The following is a 25428-nucleotide window of genomic DNA, read 5'->3' as shown; positions in this document are numbered from 1 at the left end:
TAGTGTTTTGACTGTGCATTTTGGGTAATAAAACAGGCAATATAATGTAAAAATATATTACTGTGTTAACAAAAATATTTTTGTTTCACAATACTGAAAAAAACCTTTTCTACAGAAGGTCAAGAAAAAAAGTCTGTTTCCCATTTAAGTACAAACCCCTGCAAGAAATGTTCACTTGCCAAGTTCCATTTAAAAAAAATGGTGAACCCATAACTTCAATATGAATATAATTTTTCACGCTAAAATAGATTTATTTTAAGGAAATGGATAATATTTGTATTACATTTTATGGGCCTCTATAGTTACATCTGGTCCATATTTATTCAAATTTTATTCAGCTTGCATAATATTTTTGCTTACGGTTAAATTAATTAAGATCAGAAAAGCTTAAACCTGAAAATTCAATGGCACTATTCATTAACATTCCTTCAGACTAAAGTCAGACATTTGCAAACTCTCCTTTGATTTTGAAATAATAAAGCTAAGGTAATAAGATGTTTAGTGTAAAAATATATGACTTAAGTAAGAATGATAGAAAGATCTATGAATCACATGCCAAAGCAAACTAAAGGTTTTGAAAATGTATACATGCTCACTTTAGAGGGAATAATAAAAGTGCAGGACCGTGTACAAAATTCTAACACTCTCACTCTCGTTTTTTTAATTAAATTAAAATTGTGAAGGAAAATACCCAGGACCCAATGTATACCATAGGGTAGATCAGATGCATGAATGTGAATGAAACATGAAGCCAAATGCCAAGTTGCTTCAGCTACCTGTGAGGCACAGTTATTCCTGAAATCACTTTTTGAGATGTCCTATTGCTTTTGAATAGCTTTAGCTTAAATTTTGTCATTGATTTGAAAGTAAAGGTTATCAAGTATATGATCTGCAACACTTGTTTATTTTGACTCCTCTTTGTGATGTCTTGTATGCAATGTTTTCTTGTTGTGGGCCAATGTTCATTAGGAATGAGGATGAACCCACCAATCTCATGTTTATGTTATCCATTCAAGAAACTAACCCAGTTCTCCACCATTTCAAGTCAAAGATGTTAATGCAGCTGACATCAAATTGCCTCCTATTTTATAAATTTGATGACGAGACTAACAACTCACAATTAATTCACTTATATGGGATACCTGTCCAATTTGCAATCTACACTGGCCCATCTGAACCATTTTACACAACTACACAATTAGGTTAGCCCACATACCGAGCCACAACTATTCAGAATGCTGAAGAATTTTCTCATTGCTTGAAACATCAAAGGCGCTATCAATTTACAGTTTTCTATCTCCATTAGTACCTTCCTACAGAACCATATTTTAAAACTTAAAGTTTAGAGAAATTACATTAAGTTTAAACAAGGTACTGTACGAGGGTGCTAACAATGTTAAATGAGACTAGTATCTCATTTATACATAGCTTTCAAAGTTTCTACCTACTGGCACAAAGATTAAAGCATCTACAGTACAGGTCTATTTAATCATTACTGACCACCTTGACTACCTGTTGATTAGTAGTGTACTTTATATACTGAAGACTAAAAAGAATGAGATGGAAACAAAGGCCTCGATAATTCTCACATTTAAGTTAACAGTAAACATTCCCACTAACTTTAATGGTGCCCCCCCAAAGCACACGGTATTTAAGAAGTCTATGTAAATCACAGAAGTATGATCACAATACTTAATTCACACAGACTTTAAAAAAAAAAAAAAAAAAAAAACCAGCCTCACTGATTCATTAAGAATTCACAAAGGCCAAGAGGATGATGCCTTTATGACTACTTTTTGTTCCCAGTTGCATTAGTTAATCTAAGAACTTGGAACAGGTCAACTCATGAGACTAAACAACATTTCCAGAAATACTCTTTTCTACATATGATACAGTATCAGAATAGCATGGTTGTGTATGTATATATTTGATATCCAGATATAGCTACATCAGACAGAGCCAAGAAGCAAATATTTTATTGCCTACAAATCTCGTGTCATTAACCAGACCCAAACTTTCATTAGTAATAATAATTAGCACATAACTTTTTTACTTTTAAATCAAATCAAAAGCATTAATTCATACAACAACCCAAGAGGTAGATAGTATTCCTCATCTTGTAGACAGGAAAAACTAGATGTGAAAAGGAAGTAAGCAATTTCCTGAAAATCCACAGAACTTTGCAAGCCATAATGAGAAGCAACTTCCAGTGTTCAGATTACACCTATCAGTTATGTATGACATTTTAGTTAAACCCATCAAATGGCTATAAAAGCATGGTTCAGAAATTAAAATTAAATAGATTACCCTCAAAACCACATTGGCTTCTTCTCTTGGATAATAAAAAAAAGATATAAAACATAAGATTTCTATAGTCATTTTTGTTTATAGTTTCACTCATTGTATAATAGACTATTAACACTTTGTACCAATATTCAGGAACAATATATTACTACTATCTTCAGGGGGACAGTATTATGCTCTTCATCAGTAGAGTAACTCAACAAATGTATTCCATTACAAATAAATTTTAGCACTAGCTCTTATTAGTGATTGTACAGAAAATCTCCCAAACGTCAACTGAGTGTAACCAATGTAGTCATCTGTAAACAGCCTGAAAAAGTGACTTTAAGAGGTCTGAACTTGCTTTCAAAGAGGTGTTGACCCTGAAACTTAATTATGCCAACTTAAATGTCAATAGTGTTAACTATTTCATTGCTGAACATTTTAGCAGAAACATTCCTCACCACAGTAAACCAACCTAAGGCTTCTCCAGGTGCTAAAAGCCCCAAACTGCTCCCTCCCTCGTACCAATCCCTCTAGCTTGACTTCCTCCTCCAACAAATTCTATAGCTAAGATACTGTATGCATTTTCAAGAGTGCTCTTCAGTAAATTGAGAATTAAAAATGTTGGGGCACCATAAAATTAAACCAAATTTGATGAACAGAGTACTTTTTTGGTTGTGTATTTTCATTTTCATTTTTAAAACGTTATCTGAAGCTGTCACAGAACTTCCAGCCTCACACACCACAGAACCCAGGCCCTTTAACACAGAATTTAGGTCAATGTTGCTGTGATGTATAGGGCTTTGGGTAAGTGCTATGTAATGCCAGGTGGGTCCTAAGTTTTTTTGTTGTTCTTTACTTCCACACCCTAAGTTAAAGGAGACTGTTTATATCAGAGATGACTTACTTGGAAGGAAAGGAGAAGCCTTACCACACTACTCTTACAAAATTAATTGCTGGTCAAATTCACACAGAGGCTTCCCGAATTAACTGCTATAAAGGAGAGACCATGTATTGAAGAGATGCAATGTAAGATAAGTGGGAAAACCAGCCCTCAGAATGAAAAGGAGTAACTACTGCTCCTTAAATGCCAGGAGAGCACCAAGAAGAGAAGACAATCCCAACAAAAATGCTGACAGACATTTCAGTTTTTCTAAGGACAGTCCTGATTTCTCCAGATCTGTCCTCCCAACAATTACAGTAGTTCTGTCTGGTGCCCTGCTTCCCCTTTGAGTGTAGCCAGGATACTCAATTACAATGCAAGCACCACACCTTGACAAGTTTTTTTAAACAGAATAATAAGGTCTTCTTTCCGATAAACAATATTTTACTTAAGAAACTGCATTCTCATTTCCTGTGGAAATTAACCTCCCTGGAACGTTCTGCCATATTTTAATGCCTCTAGTTTGTGACTTCTGATGATATTCAAGGTTATAACTTAAAAGTCACAGAATGTATTTCATTTTTAAGTAGTGCTTATTTTTGCAGGGCTGCCAGATTTACAATGCCAAAAGCCAGGGCAGTATATCATAAACTTAAAAGAGCTTCAAAATAATATGGAACTGGACATTTCTATTCCATGAGGCAGGCTGTTGTGGTTCACTGTATTAACAGTAAAAAACCAGAGCAGCAAATTAATAATTAAATAATTTTGGCTGCAAATATATTTAAACACACATTGGGCTAGGTCTTTGTGTTCTTACCCTAGCTTTTTTTTTAGATTAATTTAACAGCTCTAGCAAAAATACACAAGCTCTTCATGGATCAGCTGGGATATTGGCACATCACAGTATTATTGTGAGCCAAGATATATCACTATAGAACCTATTATTCACAACTCAATGACTACATAGTCCCCCCTCAAATGTTTCCACAGTTATCCACACACAACACACATGGTGGATCAGATGCAACTCTGAAGGAAAGGAAAGAAGAAATATGTGCTACTGTCTCATCTTCTGAGAGGCCAGGGCAGAGGGGAATTTTTCAGCAGCTTCGATGTGAAAGGAAGTGCCATTCGCACAAGCCTGCTCTTGCTCTACCATTGCTTGCCTATCCCCTTATAGAGTACATCTCTGTGACACCTACAATAGGTATCTCATTCAATCTTCTACCTGTAGCATTTATACTCTAGGGATGCAAGACATCAACTCCCTATCTCTTTCAGACATGAGAGTGTACAGAGTAAATGGAGGCCTACAGGATAGTGCTCCTGTTCTCTTGCTCTCTGACTTCAAGAACTCTCAATGGCCGCCTTTGAAAAAAATATATTTTTAAAATATCAAATGCAACCATGTTGTGGAAGCCAGCTTCAAATCAACTTCCTCCGCTATGGAAAACTACAGGCCATGGGCACAATTTCCTGCCACATAAATAGGCCTGAAGTGGCTGCAGATATCTATGGGCCCTGAGTATCAAATAACTCACAAGCAGTGAAGCTACCAGGCAATTATTTTGGCTTTATAAATATAAAATTTACCCACCTATCCAACAGAATTGAAAGTGAAGGATGAAAAGAAGCATGGAACATACTAATTAGCTATCAACAGTTTCACTCCTTTGTTCTTGCCAGCGGCAGCTCCAGGCACCAGTGCTCCAAGTGCATGCCTGGGGCGGCAAGCCACGGGAGGAACCCTGCCGGTCCCTGCCAGGGCTGCAGTCAGGCAACCTTTGGCAGCTTGCCCGTGGGAGGTCCGCTGGTCCCACGGATTTGGTGGCAATTCAGCGGTGGGTACGCCAAAGCCACGGGACTGGCAGACCTCCCACAGGCAAGCTGCCGAATCCGCGGGACTGGGGACCTCCTGCAGGCGCGCTGCTGAAGGCAGCCTGCCTGCCGTGCTTGGGGTGGCAAAAAAGCTAGAGTCACCCCTGGTTCTTACCTTATATCCCACAGATCCAGAGGGAGGAGGAGAAATTTTTCTAACAAACGCAGATGGTATTTCCCTCCACAGCTCCTGGTTTTGTTCTATTATTCTCTCAGTTTTCACCATCACACCACAAAACAATCATCTCTTTGCCCTAGTGACAAACATGGCATCAAAATACTGAGGGCCAGGTCACCTGATGGTGTAAATCAGCTCTATTAACTGAGCTAAGTCAAATAAACCCACTGAAGATCTGGCCCCTTTAGGTCTACAATTTGTCTGTAGTTATGCATATGCATATGTCTCACTGAACTGAAGAGAGACTGTGTCCATGTAACTGAAGAAAGAATCCCTTAGGTCCCCACAGTAAATTCGCAGACCAGACTATGGTCTAATAAGAGCAACTTGTTTACTATGAAGTAATACTGCATACTTTTGAATTCTCAAAATGAACAAGATGAAGACCAGCTAAGATTTATTCTGGCAAGTTCTGTAATTTAAAAAAGGAAGTCAGACATGTTTGAAAATTTACTTCATACGGATGAATTTCTCTATTGCTGGAAACAAGTTGATAACTTTATACATTGTTTTCTTTACAAATTTCTAGGCTGACACTTTAATAAATAATCTAACAAACATAGAATCCAGTCTAAAATAGCTATTGAATTTAGAGCACAGTGTTTGTCTTTTTCCCCCCGTTTGTCTGTCAGCAGAAACATTTATGTATTTCATTACTATGAAATTCTCAGGAAAGTTTTACAATGGATTGGTTATGACAGGATGCCACTTGGAATTTGAAAACATTTCAATGAAGAAGCAGAGAGATGGCTCAATATAAAACCTCATATTTGAATCCCCTGAGTTTTAGGGATCTTGATAAAATGGACTTGGGCACAAACCATCCCAGTTTTACAAAATCAAAACTCAACCAATGATGTTTGAAAAACTTTAACCAGCTCAACCCAGTTTTGCAAAACTCCATCTGAAAGAGAATCATTTACTGGAACCCTACACATTTTGGAGCTTTCAGATAAATGGGACCAAAATTCTGAACTACTTGAGATCTGGGTTCTAATATTATAAAACCAGGACAAGGCCTACACTTTATAAAACAAAATCACCCAGTTGTGCCAATCCATCTCTCTCCCCCTCTCATTTATATTTTGCTTAAGATGTGACTGCCTCTGAAATGTTTCAAGTTGTACCTGCTGAGAGTAACAGACTTTACTGTTTAAAGATGTATTACTATGTATTTTCTTGAATAACTGTATGTAAAGAGATTACGAAGCAACTCTATCAGCTTAACGCACTTCATGGCAAGATTCAAGATGACCCAATGCTCATGCAAACTGCAACAGAGCTGTATCCAGAGAACTCTAGACTCAATTTGCTGACACCATGAATTTCATGCTGAAAGTCTGTTAGATTCTAGTACTGTACTGTATCTCTCAGAGAAAGAATGAAGAACTAAAATAGCAAATCACCTAGCACAAACAAGAAAGAAAAAGTTTAGGCTAGTTAACCTTTTGAACTTGCATATTGATGATATACTTTAATGGTGCTGAAAACAGTACACATTAGGATGGTACTGACAAAAAAAATCAAACTTTTTAAGCAGCATGGCTGGAGGGGTAGACTAAACAAAGGATCACACACAAAAGTAATAAAATTATCTTTGCCAATCTGTGTCCAGCCTGGGGTGGTACTGGCAGGGACTTCGTAGGTGTCCTGCTTAAACAGAGCACAAAATAAGCATTTGTGTTTTTAAAGTATGCAGGTGTTAGCACAAAGCGAAGCTGTGACATTCATTTTGTGATCCTGTCATGGACATTTCGGATTAACTAATTTATAATTTCATTACTTTTTTAAAATGAGAGGGAGAAGGCTTATGTGTAAAATAAAGAGAGCTCATTCTAGGAAGAATAAAAGTGAGTAATGGAAACTCATCGAAATCTTTAATTTATATGGTTTAAATTGTAGAAAGTGGGGTACATAATAGACAATTATGATAGTAATAGAAGATAGTAGTGAAAATATATATAACTGTCAATTTAAAAGGAAATAATAAATATTGAATCTTACATATCAGGCAAAACTACCAACTTTATTATGAAATCAGCTGTACGCCATTCACAACACTGAATAATTTAGCAGAGGCCTACTGGATATATGGTATTGCTTATTTCAAAATTTCCTTTTCCTTATTTTTTCTGCTTCTTAATTAAGGCAATGAATAATAGTTTAACAAACTCACAAGTGGAGTATCTTTCCCTCCTACAATGCTGAGACCAAGGCCTGATCGCCCCTTGGATATTTCTATAGTCATCTCTTGCCCTGGAACAACTGGGCATGTGGCTGGATCCACTGGCAACAGAGGAGGCAGTACATTGCCTAAAAGAAAAAGAAATTAGTTAGTAATATTAAATGTGCATATAAGTGAGCTAATAAGGATGCACATTAGTCATTAAAGAGCAAAAACTTGCTCAATATCCCTATACAGTCATGTAGGAGAGTACTGTAAAGACAACCTAAAACGTGAGCTTAGAACTATTAGAATCTGATGTGAAATTGACTTCAGAATTGAGATGTGACTTGTGAGATTTTGTTCAGTATGACAAAACATGTTGCATTTAGATGTGACAACACAGTATCATGGCAGTGAAACACAGGGAATTTTTCAGGCTTACATTCAGGATTATTTTTTTTAAATCAACTTGTCACTTAGAACTACACATGGTTCATATGCACTATTGCAACACTTTTGTTCTGCAGCTGCAAAGGGCAACTATCCAAAATCAAAAGTGGCCCAAGATATTTGACACAAGAGCACTTCTGATATTACTAATGACCATCCTTCTGACAAACAAAAACTAAACAAGCTATGATCAAGTTCTTGTGGATGTTGTTATTAATTATTATTATTATTATTAAAATGGAGAAAAAACCCTCTTGTTTACCAATGGAATAGAAAATCAATATGGAATGAAAAATTCCTTCAAACATTTAAAAGAGTATTAATAATGGGGAAAATGTTTCAAACTTTTTTATATTAAAAAAAATTGTTAGATTGTTGTAAGCAAGACACGAAAAGTAATTCTTCCGCTCTACTCTGTGCTGATTAGGCCTCAGCTGGAGTATCGTGTCCAGTTCTGGGTGCCACATTTCAGTAAGGATGTGGACAAATTGGAGAGAGTCCACAGAAGAGCAACAAAAATGATTAAAGGTCTAGAAAACATGACCTATGTGAAAACACTGGATTTGTTTAGTCTGGAAAACAGAAGACTGAGAGGGGACATGATAACAGTTTTCAAGTACGTAAAAGGTTGTTACAAGGAAAAGGGAGAAAAATTGTTCTTCTTAACCTCTGAGGATAGGACAAGAAGAAATGGGCTTAAATTGCAGCAAGGGAGGTTTAGGTTGGACATTAGGAAAAACTTCCTAACTGTCAGGGTGATTAAGCACTGGAATAAATTGCCTAAGGAGGTTGTGGAATCTCCATCATTGGAGATTTTTAAGAGCAGGTTAGACAAACACCTGTCCGGAATGGTCTAGATCAGTGGTTCTCAAAGCCGGTCTGCCACTCGTTTACCTGCAAGAAGAGCAGCTAGCATTTCCCTCAACCAGCACCGCTTCCCGCGGCCTGCATTGGCCTGGAGCGGCAAACTGCATCCAGTGGGAGCCGCAATCGGCCGAACCTGCAGACATGTCAGGTAAACAAACCAGCCCGAACCACCAGGGGTTTTCCCTGAACAAGCGGCGGCCTGGCTTTGAGAACCACTGGTCTACATAATACTTGTCCCCTGCACTCATGGCAGGACTCTGACTGGACTAGACGACCTCTTGAGGTCCCTTCCAGTTCTATGATTCTATGGTTCACCCTTTGGAACATCACAATAAAAACGACAAAGCAAAATGTGTCTAAGGAGGATTAAAACAAGCCCAATTACCACAGAATATTATAGCTCATTGTGACAGTACTTGGTATGATATTACTGGGGTAACTTTGCCATTAATGTAAGCTATCTGGCAGAAAGAAATAATTGGTTCTCACTATGGCTGGTGAACTCTGCCTCTGGAGAAAGATAAGAAGGTGTTGGTGCCAAAGATATCTCATGTAAACTGATGGGTGCTTTGGTTGAAGACTTTGATTGTTTTAACTGATTGAGGACCTAAAAAAAAGGAAAGGAGACATCAAAATAGTTCAATTGTTAAAATACAAAAATACAAAGGCAGCATGTGTTGTTCTGAAATCAGCAGTAGCTATCGATTAAAGCACAGTAAGAAGATCCTTACATTAATTGGATTGGCAACAGAAAATTAGTTTAAGAATATTTAACATTCTTAAAAGAGCCAAGCTGGGTAGGTTTGATACTGTGAATCCAGAAATGCCTGCAAAGGAAGTCCGATGGAATTTCATTTTGTATAAGAGACTTATCTGAATGAGACAACGTTCTGAATTTTTAAAAACAGGAAACTGTATTCTTAACACACTCTTGCGGAACTATTTTTACATATTTAAAGAGAAGGATATTTTTAAAACTATTCAGTGTTCAGATAAGAATTAGTTTGATCTCTTCTCAGTTATAGAAGAGCCCTGGTAGCATAAATTGTGATACAACAAACAATTCTTCAATTGAACTCCCCTCTCTCAACCTCCCCCTCAAATACAAACACACATACCTTTTCCGGAAGTTGCTCCACCAAATCCTGCTGATCTACCATCAACATCTGCTTGTCAGCTTTGTTTCTGACATCCTAAACAGGGAAAAGGGTAATTTTATTTAATTTAAAAAAGAAAAAAAAAAAAAAGGTCACATCAGCTTCAACTTTCACTGAAATTAAATTTCTTCAAAACCAGAAAAAATCAAGGCTCTGATTCTGAAATGTGATACTATTTACACATGACATACAATTACACTATGGAACTCTGCTACTTCATGATGCTGAAGCCAAGAATTTAGCAGGACTGAAGGAAGAACTGGACATTTACATGTAAAACAAGATTATCCAGGGCTATAAGTACTTAATTTAGATGCAATACAGAGGTTAGGAGAAGACTCCTGAGGAAGGGGGGAGGGGAAATAAAAGGGGTGAGATTATGCCACATCTGTCTATTGTGGGGTCTCTTGCACCTTCCTCTGACGCTTCTGGTACTAGCCTCTGTGGGAGACAGGTTACTGGATTATATGCACCATGTGTCTGCCAATTTACATGTTTCTATGTACCTAAGAAATTAGAGTTAGGTATATGTCTAACTTTAAGCATATTGAGTAGTCCCACAAGATCTTCCTGAATTGGGCCTACAAATAAGAGAGAACTAAACAGTCATCTAATCCATCTCTCCCTTGCCAGTGCAAGATTATTCTCCACAACAAAATAACTACTAACAATGTTTCATCTAGTCTCGTTATGAATCTCTCAAACAAAGGTGCTTCCATCACTTTCCAGACACAAATAGATCTTACTGTCAGGAGAGTTTCCTTAATATTCTGTCTAAATTCTTCTAACCTACATTTCATCCACTACTTCTAGTTTTATCTCCTTATAACATCCTAAAGAATTCCTGTCCTTCCTTAGCATATACACTCTTCAAAATGTTTTCAGTCATGACAGTTCTTCTTCACTGTCTCTTAGCCTAGCTACATAAACTTATGCCAACATTTGCAGACTTAGGTAACTAAACACAGCTATTTATACCCATGTTAAAAGAATCTACATAAGAAGCTTGATGTTCAGAAATGTTGGGCATTGACTTCAAAGGATATTATTGGTACTCAGCACCAGTGAAAAAAATCAGGACACTTATTAAGGTACCTAAATATGGGTTTGAGTGCCTAATTTTAAGTACCCACATTTGAAAAATATTGGCTCTGTTTCCTGAAGTCTCATAAAAATTAATCATCTAAGGGTACGAAAAACAGTAGGAGACCTCTGCAACTGTAAAAGAAATACATTAAATTATTTTAAAATTTTCCTTTGAAGTCTGCATAAATAGCAGGAAGACAAGGTAGAGAAAGTGGCGATTACTCTATTACCAGACATGGTGAGGGAAAAAATATGTAAGGAAAGATTACAGATGTTGCTTTCTAAGGGATTATTCTAATGAGCAGTGGGGAATTATTTCATTTGCTCCATCATTCATTATTACTATTCTTCATTTTGCTTTATGGGATTCAAAACGTGAAACTACATTTCGCATGTATCGAAGTCTTTGTACATTAAGAAGTTATTTTATTACTCTTAGCTTCAAATTCATATTAATTAACAGACATTAAATTGTTGAAAAAACACAAGAGTTATTGTGAATCTATCCCTGAAAATGTCTCAAATGCTTTGTGCTCAGAATCCCCTCAAATGTACCGGAAACCACTTTATGAAATCCCTCGGTTACACATTGGATGCAACAAGAACTCAGCTTTCAGCTGTATAAAAACAGATCAATGTTCCATATTCAGATATCTTGAATACAATGCTATTTGTTTAACATTAATTTAATGATCCTTTCTATTTATATGATGCAGCAATGCATGCCCCACAGACATCAAGAATGCAAGCTGCTTGATGAGCACCCTCAGTTATCACTCAAACCATTCTCATCTCAGTCAAGATCCAAATTTTGAAAGAATTGCTTTAGGGATTTAAAAAAATTTCCATTCTTTTTCTATGACCCTTCATAGGAATCAGCATAGCCAGATCCTCAGAAAAACATCAAAGCATTCTCTCAGCTAACCAGAGGTGAAAGTGAGCCAGTACGAGCCAGTACTCCGTACCAGCAGAGCTTTAATGTCCCTGCCCTGAGGTGGGGGAAGAATGGGCAGCGATGTTAGAGCGCTGCTGTGGCAAAGGGCCCTGCAGCGCTTTAATGTCCCTGCCCCATTGGCTCCCCCTTCCCCCGCAATGGGCGGGTGGAAGGGAGCAGTTGCCCTGGGGCCGGTGATTTAAAAGGGCCAGAGGCTCCAGACACCACTAGCACAGCAGCGGCATCCAGAGCCCTGGGCCCTTTAAATCAACATGGGAACCCAGGGCCACGTGGGCCAGGTGGCCTGAAAAGGATGGTTGGGCAATGCTGACCTCCAGCCCCACCCCTTCTGCCCGAGGCCCCGCCCCTCCCGGGGGCCTGAGGGTGGCCCATATTGGTAAGTGGCCTAACTTACTTTCACCCCTGCAGCTAACTTCAACCACCCAGCTAGCATTGAATTTAGTTGGTAGCACTTTCATTGATCCCAACTGAGAAATAAGTTCCCTTCTTTCCACCCCTCTCTATCCAAACAGGTCCATGACAAATTCAGTTATGTAACTTTGCACTTCTAAAAGCAATGAACAGGCAGCATAGAAAGCAGCAGAGAATCCTGTGGCACCTTATAGACTAACAGAGGTTTTGGAGCGTGAGCTTTCGTGGGTGAATACCCACTTCGTCTGACGAAGTGGGTATTCACCCACGAAAGCTCACGCTCCAAAACCTCTGTTAGTCTATAAGGTGCCACAGGATTCTCTGCTGCTTTCACAGATCCAGACTAACACGGCTACCCCTCTGATACTAGGCAGCATAGACTGTCCCAGGGCAGCCTGACAAATTTACAGAGATTTAATGTACACAGTGAGTTGAATCACTTTGTATGAAAGTTTGTATTTTTTCATCTTAAATTTACAAATAAGGTAAACACTCGTGGTGACGTGACTCTATGGGCAATAGGGGAAATATTATGCTCTCAGCAATAAGACATCTTTTTCCTTTGGCCTTGACAGTCACCACGAGACTGGCAGCAGGAATCTCTGTTTATCTTGTCATCTAAAGAATGAGTCATTGAGTACAGACCTGCAATGTTAGCAAAGAGCAAAAAGTTCAAGTAGCAGTATGGGCCTTGAACACATAACGTTCTGGCTCGGAGGAAAGCAACAACTTTTAAGCCACTTATAAAAATTAGTATTTATATAGCAATATTATTGAAATCTCCAACACCCTTTATCAACTCCACATTCTAGAGTTGATTCACCAAGCAATTTTCAAAATTTGGGTTTTGATAAAGATCTTACACAGCCTACTGTCCACCCGGCCACCACTATTTTTACAGCCTATTCTATCTCTTACTCCAGGGTCAGTATCATCTGAAACCACCAGGATGTTCCTGGTTAACCTAATAGCACTATATCCATCCTCCAAATCCATCTCCCTGTCCCAAACCTTTCACTTTCTCTTCAGTCTGACAACTCCATAGATAGGTTAGACAGACAGATGGATAGATGATACTGGCTCTGGAGTGACTGGATTTATGTTAGGGTGAGTTTAGACCACTGCGTGTATGCTCATTACTGACAGACTCAATGGTCTAAACTCACCCCAATGTAAATCCAGTTACTTCAGTGGATGCACACCAAACATATATTGGATCAAGACTACATTGCCTAGTGGACAGAGCACTAGACTGGGTCTCTGGAGACCTGGGTTCTAATCCTGGCTCTGCCAAGTCAATTCATTGCTCCATGCCTCAGTTTCCCCATCTGTAAAATGGCAATAATGATACTGAGCTCCATTGTGCAGTGCTTTGAGATCTGTGATAAAAAGCGGTATATATGAGCTAGGTATTATTATTATAAAAACAAATCTTATCTTTCCCCTTAAATTCTTCTCTTCTTGCTCTCTGTCATTGTTGACACACTAACATCCTTCCTGTCACCTAAATTTGTAATCTGAGTATCATATTGATGCGTTCTTTCCTCACATCTTTCCATTGTTTTCTTTGGACTCTTTCCCTCATTCATCCATTCTTGTCCACCCCTACTGCCAATGACTTAGTTCATACTTTCATAAATTCCTGTCTTAATTACTACCAGGGCTTTGGCGCGAAGCCCAGAGCTGGAGCACAGAGCAGCTCCAGAGCAGTAGAGCTGCAGGTTTTTGCCTGGAGCCTGAGCAGATCCGGAGCACAGCTCCAAAGCCCTGATTTACTACAACCTCATCCTCACTGGTTTCTCCAATTCCCAACTTTTCTGCTCCATTACATGCAAAATGCAGCTGCCAACATAATCTTCCTTTCCCATTGCTCCAGCCACATCTTCCCCCTCACTCTTTCTGAATCTCTGAAATAGCTTCCACTCTTCTACATTAAACTCATGCTTCACCTCATTTTCAAAGAATTCCAAAATGCCCCTCCCAACTACATCTCTTTCCCTCATCTCCTGCACTATAATCTACTCCGTAATATCAAGCTTTTTTCCTAACTGTTCTTTGTCTCTTTCAGCCACTTCAGACATTGTGTATTTTTTCATCTTAATTTGTATTTCAGTTTCCCAGCTGCGGTATGCCAAATAAGGCAGGTAGAGTAACAAAAATTTGCATTTACATTTAGAATCCATGCATTAAAACTCCAGTTCATTTGTATTCAGGCCCATTAACATTGCAGAACTTAAGGGGCAGTTTGGACAATTCAAATGCACATATTCAACATGAGTGCTTTTTCAATCAGGAATACAAACAAACCAATGTTAGCTTGGTGGCTGATTTCAATGCTCAAATACTATATCAACTTCTCGTTCTTTGCAAAAACTCAGTGAACTTCCAAGTATTTGTTTGTAATGTTCGAATATTCTCAAAAAATAAATAGGTTTGCAAAAACCAAAGACTTTGTGAAGCAAAAGAAAAACAACTCCCCCAAACAAACAAAAAAGCCATTCCTTCAATGAAAATACCTCACATAGATTATGCATAAATAGCATGTCTCAGTTAAGAACTATACTAAACTGTTGTGTGTGGAGTGGATGGTTGGGGGTTGGGAGGCAGATAAAATGACTGTCCCAAGAAATTTTGTGTTTCTGTGGGTTAGTCACTCCTCAGCATACTTAGGATCTCTCTATTTTAGCCTCTAACAGAGCTGTAAAAGAAGATTAAGGCACAACCCCAGGAATTCTAGATTTCTGATAATGCATAATCCTAACACATTAAACAACCACCACCACGTATCAGTGCAGAGTTGGATATTTATTACAGTGCACACTCTGACAGTGCTACATTAAACCAGAAGTTATGGATTTGATGCAGAAATTCTACAGCCTGTGTTATGCACGGGGACAGACTAGATTATGATAATGCTCCTTTTCATTTTAAAAATCTGTGAAGCTAGGATATAAATATGAGTGTGATTTACAGTCACAAGCTTTTTTCTGGAGTATGGAAGATATTGTAGACAAAAGTAGATGTGAATGCCTTGTTGCTGAGTATAGCTCAAGAGAAGGACCAGCGAGCTGCATACAACTGCTGTACCTCAATATAGAACAAATTGTATTTACATCTTAAATCATATGAACAGGTGTAGGAAATCATACACCTGATTTTCCTCTCACTTAGATAAATCAGGAGTTACTCACTAAAACTTAATTGCACTACAACAGTGTGAAAACAGAACGAGGCCCTGTGATGCCGGAAGACCAGGCACCAGCTCATGCCAAAGTCCCCATGTCCCCACCGAACTCTGATATATACGTAGCTGAAATCTGTCTGGCTCACTTGTGGGTTAATACTGATAGGATATGTATTAGAATTATAAGAAAGTGTTTGGATTCTATTGAATTCTTGTGAGTTGCTGCATTCATTGATCTTACTTGTAATATCTGCGTTCCATATTGCAATGTAATCTTTGAAGGGATGCATTACGAGCCTCTATGACTGCATGAATCACCATACAGGAGAGGGTCATTAATTAGTGTGAAGAGAGAGGCTCCTTGTACATCCATCCGGAAAGAGGAAACCCATTGATACCAGACTGGCCGTGCTGGATCTTACAACTGGCAGCTCCCTACATCTGGATTGAGGAATCATCAACAAGAGTACTAAAGGCTCTTAGAGTTGTTCTGCAAACCTTCTCCCCCTTCCCTCCCAGGGGGGAGGGAGGAGAGGAGTCCACTCACATGACTTATTTTCATCAACTGAGTTGTAACTGAGAGCATATGGCAGGAGGGGGATAAAAACACCAAACAAAAGGAACTAAGGATCTCTGTGTTGGAGGGATTTTGGAGGAGCAAGAAGTTTCTTAGGCATAAGGAAGAGATCCCCATCTGCTTATTCTGGGTTAACCCTGAAGGATAAATTGAGCTTGCTGGTTATAGAAGCCTCTATTACCACTTAAAACCTAACTAACCTAATTCATGTGTCTATATTCACTTCCATTAACCATGTAAATGACTAGCTTCCTTTTCCTATTTAACACATCTCCATATAATTTATTATAGGAATGGCTACAAGCATTGTCTTCCATATGAGATCCAAGGTATTGGGAAAGTGACTGGTACTTTGAGACTAGGAATAAAATGAATATTGCTGTGATCCTTGTGTTTAAGGGCCATCTATCACAAAGATACCTCACACGGGTGAGGAGACAGACCAGAGTATCAAAAGGGAACTGTCTGTAATTTTGTTTTAGGCTGTTAATATACTTGGAGTTTGCACTTAATGCAGCTGGTTGGTGAAATCTAAGTTTAGGACTCATGACCAATCTGGGGTTTGTGCCATGGTGTTTTAACAGTCTGCCCTGAGGTTGGTACTCATGCTCTTGCACCAGAGCTGGGAGTGTCCCAGACCCATTATGTTAGCACTTTTCGAGCTCTGAATTTTGTGGATGACTAAACACATTTATTTAAAGATAGCGACACATACCATTTTGATACATTCATCGTCAATCGAGCTTTTCATGACAACTTCTGAGCTGCAATCTTCTTCACTGCTTGCATGTTCAGTGCCACTGTGATCCTAGTAAAGAGATTGTTTTAAAAAACAAAACAAAATGTTTAAATATCTCATGATAAAATTAGACAGCATTTATGTGATGTGATGCTTGTTTGAAATAAGGAAGAAGATCCACAATGAATCATCACTGATTAAAATCAGTGTTACAAGTTTTAGAAAGCAAGTGCTGGTCTTTATTGGTCAAGGATCAATTTACATTAGGACCACCTCTTCTTACACATGACTCCATGAATATTGTCATCAGCACTTAGGGAACAACTATTCTGACACTACTGAGGATGAAGCTCAGGAGGAAAAGGTGTTTTACTGAATGGTGCTCAGCTATGGAACTCCCTTCTACAATAGGTGAAGATGAGTACATGTTTTACCTCCTTTAGAGCACATGCAACACACACCCTTTGCATAGTAGAGGCAGTGATATGACAGATGAGGAGTTTTCTTCCTTCTTAAGAGGTCTCACACCAAAAAGAGCCAATGGAACATACAATGCTACCATAGTTGAAGCAGAGAAAATGGTCTTACCAAAATAATGCTGAAACTTAATTTTTGTATTTGGGACATAGATACCATGGTGACTTGTGCTTTCCACATATATAGAGAAAGCATGACTGAGAAATGATGCCGCACATGCTTAAGAAAGGGCTATTTAAAAAAAAAAAAAAAAAAAAAAAACTTTCCAAACCAAGAGGATAGAAGTAGAAACTTTAGCCTCTTTTCTTTCCCTAAGAAACATGTGATATGTTTTTACCTGAGAATTTTATTCCTTTTACCCAGCTCCTGAAGATGAAGAGATGTTTTTAGGGCTGTCACCTTTCTCTCTCCCCCTCTTTTTTTTTTTTTTTTAATTGTTCAAATGAATTCAAGTCATTGCTCTACATCCTAAACACACACTTCCTTACAAAGCAAAATTGACTATATATTATCAATCCAATTTCCTGCAAAGATCTTCACTAGCAGATTTCTTTACCAGGTTATTCTAAATTCTTGTTAGGCATTGAACAGGTAAAATGGGAATTATGCAAACGGCCATCTTGCCATCTGAAGAGGTAATCTACTCCTCTTCATTCTTTAGGAGGCTCACTCCATTCAGTATTCACAAACAATGCCTCATCCCAGTTACAAAACATTATGTAAGAGGTGGCTTTATGATATATTAAGGTTCTTGCAAACAGCTTCTATTAGACTTAAACACTATATTTTGGTTTAACTAGTTCATTTTGTACCAGTACTTCGTCTATTGTGGTCCGGTCCTACGGTTTCACAGAAATAAACATGTCCCCATGTTACAAGAGTGTTTGCTAGTCAGCCATTTTTCTCATTAAACTACTTCAATCAAAATGAAGAGATCAACATTAATTCTGTTTAGCAATAGTATTTTTAGTTATGTAAGATCATGACATACTGCTAAATTATTACCTCACCACCTGTTTCTCTCCAGGCCTGTTTTATAAGATACAACTATTCTTATGCAAACTACAAGCCACACATATTGTTAAACATCTATTTAGTCTCTCCTCTGAAAGTACATAATATGGTCTACATTTTAAGATATGATTAATTTACAGCAAAAAATGTAATATAAAGCCCTACATAATTATGACAACCATTTGAAGTATTTTTAAAGTGGTGTCAAATGTCTGATGGATAGCCCTAGAAATTAAAATCCTGCATTTAGCCACAAAATATGTAAAAAAAAAAAAAAAAAAAAAAAAAAAAAAGTCCCTTCACTGCACGTAACTTTACCCACCTACTGGGTCTACCTTTAAGGGTCAAACAGCTAAAGGGACAGAATTCTTTGGTTCCTGCATAGTGGTAGATTTTGGTGATATGGACGCTTCACTACCAGAGTTCCATGGGATATGGCACAACTATCACATGAAAACAACTTCTAGTCTGAGGACTTAAATTAGGTAGAAGGCTCTAAACCTATCACCAGTTCCTAAGCTATTTAACCACTCAAATAAAATGACAAACCTTTCCCTCTCTCTCGCCCAAATGTACATTTGCACAAAGCTGCTTCAAAATTGATATTGCCTTTCAGTGAAGGTTTTTAAAACATGCAGCTCCACAGGAATGAACCCTTCAAGGGCAGGGTAACAGGTAATACCATGACAGTGCAAGAACACAGCAGCTGAAGTTACTACTTGTCTTACCTTTACTATTTACCAACATGAGAAGGGAGATGTTCTAGATATAGTGTAGGGGGCAACAGCAGCTACCAAGGTCATCACAAAATGACCAAGTAAACTTTGAAGTGAACCTAAAGGCTTGGTCCACAGAAACTGCAGACGAACAAGGATTCTGGCTGCACGGACCAGGATCCAATGGAGCATGACGCATCAGTTCAAAAGGCAATATTCTTATTTTACAAAATAGATACATGAAACCCAGGGTTTTAATTAAAGAGTTCCCCTGAAAGAAAAGCTAATTAATGTAGCTTTTCTGTACAGCATAGTAGCACTTGAATTCCATCATGGATGTACAATGCCTTAAACATTACTGTAACCTGAAAACTGCAAAAAGCATGCTCCAGAAGTTCCACCTAACATTGCAAAGCATGAGCTAAGGCTGCATGACTGTAATAATGCTTATGAAAATATCAAAAAGCAAACATACCAATGACCAGAATTTAACAATTCAAGGCTAGACCAAGCCCCAATTGACTCATAGAACATGCTTTGCTTTATTAGCTCAAGAAGATATAGAATTAATGAGCAGCAGCAAGTGCTATATCTACAAGTACCATATTTCTCAGTTATATTATTATGATGAGACATCAAATTGATAACTATGTGGTAACATTCCAGATTGCATTGCGTAGTAAGCACACTGCATTCATAAAGCTCAAAAAGGATAAAAAGAGAGTCACATTACGCCTGATGCAACAACCATAATATAGAATAGCACTGTCACACTGAGGAAGCTCTTACTGTTGGAAGAGAACAAACAGAAACATCCATATGCTTTTAGTTGCTAAGATGCATATTATGATACTATACACTAAAACTCCATGTTAATACATCAGATATACTAATATACTGTCATTTCTGCTACAGAAATGTAGAATGGCTATAAATCGTATACCTAGTCTAATAGCTAGGTCACAGGACTGGGAATCAGGAGACCTGGATTCTATTCCTGGTCATGCCAAACAGACAAGTTATTTCACCGTGCCTGTTTCCCCTTGAGTATCTTGGCTGTCTAGATTGAAAGCTTTTAGGAGCTGGGATGATCTTTCGCCACATGACTGTATGATGCTCAGTGCAACAGGGCCCTCAATGATTGTTGGGACCTACCTCTCTACGGTAATGCAAATAATAAATATGGAAATAGTCCTAGTGCCTTCAGTGGACAATGGTCAGGACTTTAATGTTTATTTTCTAAATTCAGCTACTTGGATTTAATCCTAATGCCTCTGAAGGAATCAAAACCTCGTGGGACGTCTTGGCCTTCACTTACAAGATGTCTCCCTGCATGTCTCCCACTGAAAATACCAATTTCTTCCTGGGAGGACTCTCAGATTTCACTTGTGTTCCAGAGAGTACCTCCCCAAAACTTTCAACCCTCTCAAAAATAATCGTGACAGGAGACAGCAAGGCTTTCGTTCAATGATTTATTTTCCTGCTGTATCACAGTAACTAAGACAATATCCTGTCACCTAGCACCATGCCAATTGTTTCATTTAAAAAGCGAGGGGAAAGAAAGACACACATTTGGTCCAGTTCCTACCTAATGCATATTAGCTTTCAGGATTAATCAGACAAGGTGTTTGAATGTATATTGTACTAATTATGATTAATCTAATTTAGTAAGCCCTAATCAAAAAAAAAAAATCTTACCTCAATAGAAGACTGGGAGCTGGAAGGTAATGGGAAAGGAGTAACAGCCATTTGGTTAATTGCATCTCCATTTCTATGAAACATCAAAAGAGGCGGAATCAGTTTATTACACATTCAGACAAAGGTTAAACTATGTTTTGAGTTGGTCCTTGCCTCATGTATTATGTTTCTTTTAGGTACATACAGTTTATTAGAAAAAAAATCATCTTATATAAAAACATTAGAAACCTAGAAAGGCACACTTTTCACTTCTGTTTGCATCCCTTATTAGTTAACATATGATCATACATGTCACTTTGGAAATAATTTAATTTATGTTCAATAGGGTTTTAGCAATTCAATAGTATTAGAGAACAATAAATGGGAAATGAAAATACAACCTTTAAAACACGTTTCGCATGGGTATTTCTTTCCCTGCTCATAAAAACCATTTCAAAATCTTTTCAGGAATGGGCTCTTAGTACCTACCCATGGTATGTCTAATGCACTCACCTATCAGGCATATAGGTATCATCATTGTATCTACTAAGTTATGATAGTAAAATAGCTTTTTCTTTTCAGTTCATATTTGCTGTATACATTTCTAAAAACCTGAAACAAACTTAGCATGATTTTAATGAGGGGTGGGGAATCAGTTAATACAAAACACTAAATCCATTATGTATTAATGCATTGTTACTCAAAGATAATATTTAAATAATAATTTGAAGTATCTTTTTCCTTTTGGATGACTATGTGCTCCTAAAACAACTGATTACTTTGTGACTATCAAAGATGTTTTTATGGAAGGCTGACACATATTCCTGCTGCCTTGCTAGAAGATGTCTTGCATGACATTCAAAATTGGTTGAAGAAATTAGGTAAACACCTTTGTGATCTTAAAACATAACCAAGGAGACTGCAGCTAATGTTGTTATATTATTTTAAAGTAGTATCTGATGTACAGAAAAAAAGGGAGCTTTCAAATTTTGCTTTTAAAAAGTTGTACAAATGAATCAACAACAAAAAATGTTTTATTATTTATATTACACCAGTGCAGAGAGGCTCCAAATGAGATCAGGACCCCATTATGCTAGGTGCTTCATAACTGTAGCCTGTAAGCTCATTGGGACAGGGACTGTTTAAATAGACAAGACAGATAAAAGGAAACATCATCATTCCCACTTTATAGACAGAGGATTGAGATTATGTGACATGATCAAGGTCAGACAAGAAATCTGTGGTAGCTCCAGGAACTGAACCCAGATCTCTCACGTTCCAGTGTCTTAAACACAAGATTTTCTATCCTTTAATTATAGAAATAAGACATTAGACAAATGTACATTATAAAATCACTTTTAAAATATAAATGTCTCGAGGAAAAACATGGGTATGGTTTGTCAATTATCCCTCAAAGTGTTAAATATGTAAATCCAGGATAGCCCGATTACTCAGACAGAAAGACAATGCTAGATCAACACCCTTCAGTAGAGCAGAAGATGGTGAGTGCAATCATAGGCATTTGAACTGATAAATTCTACTTGCAAAGATAGATGAAGTAAATAAATTCATCATCAACCAAGCAGCCATGCTGTTCAAAAGAATTGTCTCTATATTGATCAATATATTGATATTGATATCCCTCACGTTTAGACTCTCTCAGCGTCTCCTTCTGGCCCTCCTCAAAGCTTCGCAGCACTCAGAAAATATGCTAATATCTGTGCTCCAATGACCAGTGTCACCAACCCACGCATGCAGAGGCCATGCCAGAAATCTGATGTAATGAGCAGAATGAGATTTTCTTTTCATCTTCAAATCATGATTTCCAAGCATGTATTACTGTACCAGTACAGCATATTAGGCAAGGACATTTCTTCCTGCTTTTCGTTTTCACAATGGTACACTGCAATTACACAGCAGTTCTCACATACGAGAATTACTCAGCAAATCTAAGATGTCTAAGAAACCTAGCAATTTTTGCCTACTATTAATTCAGCTTATACAGCTTTTTTCCCCCACCAGCAATGGACAAAGTCTTACATAAGCACTAATAGCATAATGGTAGCATAACCTATAGCTCATGATGCAAAATGTATAGCCTGATGGTAATGCATACATCTTAATCTTTGTGAGAAATGCTGTTATAATTCTAAAACACTGCCAAACATAAATCTTAATGTCAATATTTTAAAATTGTTTTTACTTACATAAAATAGTGTCTACTGAACTTACATACACCATCATCAGGTTTACAAATATATGTCATTTTAAACGGATGGTAATTTGTATTCCGAATAATAAAAAATTACAATCATTCCTGGGGGGAAAAACAGGGTTGCAAAAAGTCACAATTTGTAATCTATCCCTGTTGTAATTGTACAATTCAAACACTTTAATATTTCTTTAACAGAGACTGCTTCAAAGCAGATTCATATTTTAAAATCACAGTGCTAATAATAAATTGCTTTTTGCGCTCCACTCCCAGAAATTTCCTTGATTAAAACAGGAATTTATTTAAAATTAAAATGAATTATCATCGTCTTTTGATGTTGGAGCAGATGCTTAGTGGTCTGAGCATCACATTTGAATTGCAGCAGTTGCAAGTGAAAATTCAGCACGTGCCATTCGTTACTACGGTTACCACTAAGAAACCTGTTCTAAGATACTATTTCATGCAGAATATTACCCAGCATCAATGTGTGCATAGATTTCCTGGAAGCACAAGTTCACATCTCACCAGGGTTGACATAGTCCTTCATTTTTTCAAGGTCAAAGCAACTTTCATGCAATTTACACACTATGTTCATCTTGCCGATATAACTTTAAAAACTAAATGTCTCTCCATTTTGCAAGGATGTTAAACATCCCATAATTTTACACCACTGTCCTTATTCCAACTCTCCTCCATAGTTTGTGTAGGATACTGCGTGCATATTGTCCACCTGATTGTTGTACTGACACCAAAGACGTGTCTGCATTTCAGCGGTGTTGTATGTCTATATGATGTGAAGCACTTTGGAATGGAAGGCTCCTCATGGTTTCACTTTAGTGAGAGAGAAAAAGAGGGCTGACTGATTATGTCAATAGCAGTCACTATCTCATAGTGCTGAAGCAATAAGAAACTCAGTTAGTGCAAAGGATCAAGGCAAGCAGGACTGAAGCCAATGCATAAGTGGCAGAAAGCTTGCACTTTTGGCAAGGCCTGCCCACCCAGTTCTCTCCCACATTCCTGTTTGAGCAAGTTACCATACTTCCCTCCTCTTCCTCCACACTAAGTATAAACCATTAGACATTCCTCTCCCTCCACTCCCTAACAGGAAGCAAATTTGTGTATATTTTTATATTATATATATATATACACACACACACACACACACACTAGCAAAGAGTCACTGGAGGGACAGTTGTTAGACAGAAGTTGTCAGGCTGATAGAGGGGCATATTGTTTCTAACAACTCTCTCTCCAGTGAGTTTTTGCTATTATGCATCAGCTTGAAAGATTTTTTCCTACCAACATTGGGAATGCCCTCATCTTTCCCTCCTTTTTTTCAGTCTACACTTATCTAGCTGTTTATTTTATGACAATCATTTAAAATGAACATTTAATCTGTGTTGCAGAGTAGGCTGGATCATTACAATCTTAAAAATAAGAGAATGAATGTCTTAACTTCTTGGACATATGGACTTCCTCATATACAAGTACCAAAACAGGAGAAGACTACGAGGAAATTAAACAAAATATGGGGGAATGGGAGAATTTCAGACCTGGAATTAAAGTGTTTGGCATCAGCCCATTTTTGATCTTTTCTTGAAAGCAAAGCCCGACAGAATCTCTCAACAAAAATACCTTAAAATATTTTTGATATCAGAGTAAAATTTCCACTACTCTTCCAGATTACTGCCAAGTAACATTTCAAAATTTGTCTGGCAAACTGTACCCATCGGGGCTAAGGCTGGGCATTTCAAAAAAGCCTCAGGAAACTAGCTGCTTTGTTCTTACTGAATTTCCAATAGGATTTGAGCACCTCTCTCTTCTAGGCTCCTTTGAAAATCCCAGCCAAGATAGTTATTGTTTCCAGTACTTGGGCTTCACAAAGACAAGCCCCCATGTGCCATACTAGCTAGAAAACAGCACTGCCTACCACTCAATATGGTACAATGTTATTTAACATAAACTAGAGGCAATGCTTGAATTGAGCTCTGCTTCCCAAAAAGATTGTACTTTCTTTTTGCAATGCTCAGGTGATTTTTTTTAGGGAAAAAAAACAAAAAAACAAACTGTGTTTACAGGCTGAATGTCTTCCAGTTTGTTATTGGAGAAAGCCAAGCAAAAGCAGCATGTGCTGAATCTAAATAAAAACCACAGTGATAATACAACTATAAACTTTTCATATTATTACAAGTTTATGTAACTAACTAACAAGGCTGTTGGGAAACAGCACTGTATCAAGGCCTGTGTTTTGGAGTTTGGCCAGAAACAACTGTTTTAAATGACCATTGTCAACTTTATAGAAGAAAAGATCACAAATTGGCATGAAAAACTTTCTAATACAATGGGACTTCTATGTTTCTCATTGCAATTACAGCAAAACAGCAAAAGTTTCGGGAAGGGGCAGTGTCATAAATAGATAGCTAAGGGTTAATGTTTCTTTTACCTGTAAAGGGTTAACAAAGGGAACCAAACACCTGACCAGAGGACCAATCAGGAAACTGGATTTTTCAA

At 37.7% G+C, this 25428-nt stretch overlaps 1 protein-coding gene across 10 annotated transcripts in view; it reads right to left on the bottom strand.

The window, feature by feature from the left end:
* PATJ (PATJ crumbs cell polarity complex component) overlaps positions 1-25428 on the bottom strand; it is a 219850-nt gene that overhangs the window by 44544 nt on the left and 149878 nt on the right. For 9 of the 10 annotated variants that reach the window (XM_075067651.1, XM_032795516.2, XM_075067652.1 and 6 more), the window contains 5 exons: positions 20727-20799; positions 16798-16890; positions 9831-9905; positions 9202-9319; positions 7405-7541 (listed from right to left, as the gene is read on the bottom strand). In XM_075067651.1, coding sequence (XP_074923752.1) covers positions 7405-7541; positions 9202-9319; positions 9831-9905; positions 16798-16890; positions 20727-20799 — 496 coding nt within the window. The remainder of the gene's footprint in view (positions 1-7404; positions 7542-9201; positions 9320-9830; positions 9906-16797; positions 16891-20726; positions 20800-25428) is intronic. The other variant, XM_032795517.2, reaches the window with a different exon arrangement.

The sequence above is a fragment of the Chelonoidis abingdonii genome, chromosome 7, assembly GCF_003597395.2.
Source record: "Chelonoidis abingdonii isolate Lonesome George chromosome 7, CheloAbing_2.0, whole genome shotgun sequence".
Lineage (NCBI taxonomy): Eukaryota > Metazoa > Chordata > Testudines > Testudinidae > Chelonoidis > Chelonoidis abingdonii.
This window is presented reverse-complemented; position numbering and strand designations above follow the sequence as displayed.